Raw genomic sequence first — 6445 nt, 5'->3', positions numbered from 1 at the left:
TAATTATTTTACTACTACTCATTAAATCTAAAAATAATTTATTGAAATAAATAAAAATTACTAATATATTCTTATCCCTACATTCGTTATTTCCTGATTAGCTAATGTTTAGATATTTCATATGTCTATACTAATTAATTTCTCCATTTTGCAGAAGAAATTACAAAATGAATCAAATATGAATCAACAAGTACTTGGGTAAGTTTGTATGGAATATACTCAATTCAGCATGTAAAAGTACCAACAAAGTCAGGAACAAAAAAGGATATTTTGTTGGAATAGGCCCTACTCAATTCAACCCCTGTAATGGCTAACGGAAAGTGATCTGAAGCAAGAATATTGCAGTATTTTCAGTACAATATCTGTATTTTTGAGTATACATCCCGGAACTGGACAAGTGTATCTCCTTTCTGAATAGTTATATTTGTTTACTGTTGTGCAATACATTTTAAATATACACTTACTGGAGTTTACTTGTTGTTCAGTTTATTTAAATCCTAAATGAAATTCTAAAAAGCTTAAAACAAATTAGTGAAATTTATCCCACCTTATAGTCCTCGCAAATGTTCCTTCAATCAGACTGAAAAGCTAAAATAAATTAAATATATCCAATGGCACTTACAAAACAACCTTGGGAATAAAGAACTAAAAGTAAATCTAACAAGGATTTTATCGCCATCCTTCTAATTTAACAATACTCACTAATTAATAGACTAATACAAGTCTTAAGAAAGACTAAAATGTTTAACAATAATAATTAAACTTATCAGAACAAACTCGGTTAAAAGTAGTCAAGCAGTCGCGTATACAAATATAAATAGTGCGAAAACGTTAAAACAATAAAAACTATTTGATAGGATACAGTATTTTTTTTTATTATTTTAAATTTCAAATTATTTGAACAAAATTCAGCCACATTTATGCAAAATGGTCATGGAAAATTTCGATAAAAGAGTAATTTCATAAATAACCTTATCCTATGTATTTTATGATTCATTAAAAAAATCACAACTTGAAGACTAAAAACTGCGTTTTCTATTTCATTCAAATCTATCGTTAATTTTGGGACACTCTTTATATAACATATTTGTACATGTGAACTAAACCTTTTAACTCCAGTTATTATCTTTCCTCGTGCAAATGCGAGTCGCATTTTGCGGGGAATGCATAACAATGTCCTTAATGGAATCACCATAAATACCATAGTCGGCCAACTAATTACCAACATCTCTTTCTCGCCGCATATGCATGCGCATCCACACGCAACTCATTAAAACTTAATTAATTATTTACACCGTAAATCCTTCAATTAACTGTTACGAAATTTCGCCCCACGGAATTAACCACTTCGGTGCTGCAGTGCTTCATCTCTTAAACCTCTTCCTTTTATTATTATTATAATAATAGTTATTAAATTCCTTTTGCAGCCATCCACAAATGGATTTCGTTTCTTCTCTTCTATTGAATCGTTGCATCATCAAATCGAATTGTTTGGGTTACAACAACAACAACAAAAAAAATGATATAAACGAAATTCTAATTGGAATTAGATTGCGGCCGTTTACTGTTGCGCAAGCAAGTAAAAGCAAGTTCACTTCTTCGGACTGCTTTGGGATTCACGGCGATTGCGAGCAATGTGATTCATAAATTTTGTAGTACAAAATTTCAGAATGAAATTTACACATTCTCTCTATCTCTCTCTCGTTTATAGTACAACGTTTGAATTCTAATGAGATCTTTGTCATCGATCGTATTTATTACTCAACCTGCAATTCTTCGGCGTTAAACGGGTCACCGTTATCAGCGGAATTGAAGTTGCGTAACTTGTTTGTTGTTGTTGTTGTTGCGAAACCCTCTTCTCGTATTATTACACCGTTTTCATCTCAAATTGGCAGAAACGTTTCGATCGATTCGTTTTCTCCAGTTTCCGTTTCCGTTTTCAACTGGATGCTTCTAAATTGAGCTAGAATCCATAAATTTGTTGATGATTTTAAACAACAGCAATAGATGTCTCTGCTTGTTGGAATAGAAACATTATGCAACACATCGAGAGGGAACTAATCAAAATCGTCCGGCGGATAATGAAACAATAACGATTCGTTCCTTTTATTATTATTTTTTTTTAATTAACGTTTCGAAACGAAAGGATTTTCATTAGTCACGTTTTACTGACGTTTCTTTATGTCACGTTGACAGCAGCTCGAAACAACTGTTTAAATCTATCCGAAGTTGCACTGTTGTATTTTTTTTGTATGTGTAATATTCCAAATAGAAAACAAAAAGTATTGTTTTTTTTTTAATGAGTTTATGTTTACAAAGTAATTCGTTTTTTCCATTACGTCGCTTCGCTCGCCCATGAAAATTAACTGATAAAGTTTACTAATTGCAAAACTAAATATATTTTATTGTATATATATTCTACATTTTGATGGGCGAACGTAGTGAGCCCTGAAAGACTGTGGTAGTCATGAAATTTCTATTCAAACAAATGATAACAATCACAATTAGTTCAAATTATTCAATTAGTTCTAATTCTCTTAGACTACTAAATACTTTAGGTTTAATTATTAAGTATAATTTCAATTTGAAATTTACAGAAACAATTTAGAAGTTTCAAATATACTATATGAAATTTAATGTTTACAATTTAAGAAAATGCATTTTCATTAGTCACGTTTATGTCTTTTACTGACGTTTCTTTATGTCACGTTGACAGCAGCTCGAAACAACTGTTTAAATCTATCCGAAGTTGCACAGTTGCATTTTTGTGTGTGTGTGTATTATTACAAATAGAAAACAAAAAGTATTGTTTTTTTTAATGAGTTTATGTTTACAAAGTAATTCGTTTTTTTTCCATTACGTCGCTTCGCTCGCCCATGAAAATTTACTGAAAAAGTTTACTAATTACAAAACTAAATATGTTTTATTGTTTATATATTCTACATTTTGATGGGCGAACGTAGTGAGTCCTGAAAGACTGTAGTAGTCATGAAATCTCTATTCAAACAAATGATAACAATCACAATTAGTTCAAATGTTTTATAATTCAATTAGTTCTAATTATTTTAGATTTAGATTACTTAATTCTAGTATAATTTCAATGATAATTTAGATTTGAATTTACTGAAACAATTTACAATATACTAAATGAAATTTAATGTTTACAATTTAAGAAAATGCATTTTAATTAGTGAATGTTAAAGAGTAAATAAAATTCGTTGATAAATTAAGTTCAAAGAAAGCGCCTACTTATTAATATGCGGCATTTGCGTAACGCAATTCCAAGTGCATTCCCGTTCGTCTGGTAATGAAAGCCGTCCGTCTATTAGCTAAGAGTTATGTGGACGGGCGTGAAATATGGATGGATGGGAGAAAGGTTAGTAGTAATTCCGACCTTCACGACTAAAACGGTTCCAATTTCTTTGGGGAGAGTAGGAGCCGAAGTCTTTTACTATATAACATCGAGCTAAATGGGGAGTTCAATCAGAATTCGAATTATCTCAATTCATCGACAATGGCTTTCAAGGTAACTACTCATGTTTATTGTGGTCAATATTTCGAAATTATCTTGTTGTTCAACAGTTCGTAGCTTTCGCAACCCTTTTGGCTGCCGCCAACGCTGGACTCATCGGCGCCCCATTGGCCTACTCCGCCGCCCCGGTAGCTTACTCAACACCATTGGTAGCTAAAGTAGCCGCCCCAGTGGTAGCTAAGGTAGCTGAGGAATACGACCCTCATCCACAATACTCTTACGGATACGATGTCCAAGATTCTTTGACCGGAGACAACAAGCAACAACAGGAGACCCGTGAGGAGATGTCGTCCAAGGTAGCTACTCTCTCGTTGATGCTGACGGTTTCAAGAGGACTGTAGAATACACCGCTGACCAATCCACGGATTCAACGCTGTAGTCCACCGTGAACCTTTGGTAGCTAAAGTAGCTGCCCCAGTACATTACGCCGCCCCAATCGCTAAAGTAGCTTACGCCGCTGCCCCAGTACATTACGCTGCCGCCCCAATAGCTAAAGTAGCTTACTCCGCCCCATTGTCTTACTCCGCTCCATTATCCTACGCCGCCCCAGCTTTCTACCATCATTAAAAATGTACACCCAATTATTTATACCGAAATAAAAATTTGAAAATGATCATAAAAAAATCCACCTACTACTACTGTTCATTGTTCCCCTATAAAACAGATGCAAATCTCGGAGACACGGCACGCTCCAAACTAAACAATTACAGTGCAACGCCCACTCTCTCCCTTTGTTGTTCTCTTTCTTCCAATTCATTTAGCCAAACGTTTATGCAAATCCCGAATATAAACGCTTAGCGAATATATGCAAAACGAATGCGTTTCTCTCTCTACCCTCGATTCCGTTTAGAGAGATGTTTATCGCTGCGTTGCGCAACAGTTTGCGAATTCGCAAAATTGAATTAATCGAATGCATTCGTGTCGAATACAGTTGGTACGTGCAAAAATAATTTATATAAAAAAAAGTAGATAGTAAATGTTTAAACACTTGATTAGGGTTTATAGAAAAATGGACTTTAAATAAACCGATTTTTGAATCTCAACTCCAGAACAGGTTTTCACAACTTATTTTACAGAAATAATAAAAAAAAACTCTCTCACTTCCTACCAAGCTGGATTTAATCATCTTTAAACCATTAAATCTTCATCCCTTGTAATACTAAAAGTTTCTTTTTTATTAACAAAGTCACATCTTCAGTTTCTTGTTTGATTTTTGTGTCAATATTTTTATGTTTTTAATGAAACAATTAAAATAATCCATCATTATTTTCATTTTAAGTCTAGACTCAAAAACCTCTGTTTCAAATTATATAAATTTTCTTATAAAAAAGACCCGATTTTCAAAGAACCATAAAACTCTATTTTCATCACTTCATTAGGGTTTATAGAAAAATGGACTTAAATAAACCGATTTTTGAATCTCAACTCCAAAACAGGTTTCGAATTTTCACAAAAAATATAGATTTTCAAAACTTATTTTACAGAAATAATAAAAAATGCTCGAAAAAGCAGTGTTTTTACATTTCATTGATTTACTCGAAAACTATAATAGATAGAATGAAACCAAAAGATGCATATGAAAGCTGAATGTTTGGGGAATCTAGCATGTATCGATATATTATCTATATTATCATTGATTTCGTTCGAGTTGATATAAAAAAAAATCAATCAATTATCTCTGAATATCTTTGAATATTCTGATGCGGTCTGAGAGCGAACTTTCCGTCGTCTATGCGATAAATACCATCAGACACTTTGGGTTCGATCGATGCGGAGGAGCCTTCGAGTCCTCGCGTGTAATGCAATAACTCATAGACTAAACACAATTACCCTCGACTCTGCACGCTTCGATTTATTATCTAATAAATATAAATAACAAACACGACTACAAAGTGCACATTGTCGCATCGAATTGAATTAATATTGCACTCCGCAACAAAAAATCTATTTACTATCTTCGAAAGCAAAGTAATGCACATGATTTTAGTTACATAATTGAATTATAGATGGCGCAACATCGATATTTTTAAATCTTACCTTGCTTTCAGTTATTTTTTTTTTGAATATTGTATTATGTCAAGAAATAATTTGAAGATGTACATTATTCATGTATAGAAGACCTCCAAATTTAAAAATTTCTTTTTTTTTGATGCATTATTTTGGACACATATCAAACTATCAGTTTGCTAGAATAACAACATTCTTCGATTGCGAATTCCGTTGTGTGGAATTTGGAAATCGTTGAAGTTGGATGCAAATTAATCGCGTCGGGGGTAAAATTAATTCGTATAAAATGAACACCTTTCCTCCTCGTCCGCCCTTTAGAATGTGCGGCATAATGAGCCTTCAGAGTTTGAGAAACGTGCGCCAATTAAGCCGGATTCAATTAAGGCTGTAATACAATGGTTGTGCGCGATTTAAAACAAGCATTGATCCGGAATCGAAAACGGGGAATTTAATATAATATTGTTTAATTTGCGAAATTAAAGTTTTCCGCCAACAAATTAAACGTTGATTAATATAAAATTGTGAAAATTTCAAAATTACAAAATTACATTTTCCCCGCGATGCGTATATTCGACGACGTGTGAAATTGTTCATTCGTTTTTCGTCGAAACTAATTGGGAAATATCGCCGAACATATCTGTATGCACATTATGAACTAATTGTTTCGGTTTGAAAGTTGCACAAGTCAATGTCGCGAAGAGTGCGTGTGAAAGGTGTTGCCAGAATCGGTGACCTTTGTCTACACCCCCACCGGATGTGGGACAGCGGCGAGACGAGAGGGGCGCCGGTTCTGTCGAGTATATAAAAGTGGACACGTTGGATATCAAAAATCAGAATACAAATTGATATTCACTCATAAAAATAAATCGAGGAACATGGCTTTCAAGGTATTAACATATCGATCGC

General features: G+C 33.4%; 1 protein-coding gene across 1 annotated transcript in view; it reads left to right on the top strand.

Annotated features, from left to right (window-relative positions):
- Nucleotides 1–3514: 3514 nt before the first annotated feature.
- Nucleotides 3515–6445, top strand: part of LOC108566788 (cuticle protein-like) — a 3512-nt gene continuing 581 nt past the window's right edge. The window contains 4 exon segments of the mRNA XM_017926879.1: nt 3515–3526; nt 3583–3808; nt 3811–3882; nt 3885–4081. Of these exon segments, the coding sequence (XP_017782368.1) occupies nt 3515–3526; nt 3583–3808; nt 3811–3882; nt 3885–4081 (507 nt within the window).

This window comes from Nicrophorus vespilloides, unplaced genomic scaffold (genome assembly GCF_001412225.1).
Source record: "Nicrophorus vespilloides isolate i.1.1-1 unplaced genomic scaffold, Nicve_v1.0, whole genome shotgun sequence".
Classification (NCBI taxonomy): Eukaryota; Metazoa; Arthropoda; class Insecta; order Coleoptera; family Silphidae; genus Nicrophorus; species Nicrophorus vespilloides.
The sequence above is the reverse complement of the archived record's forward strand: the minus strand, read 5'-3'. Positions and strand labels throughout refer to the sequence as shown.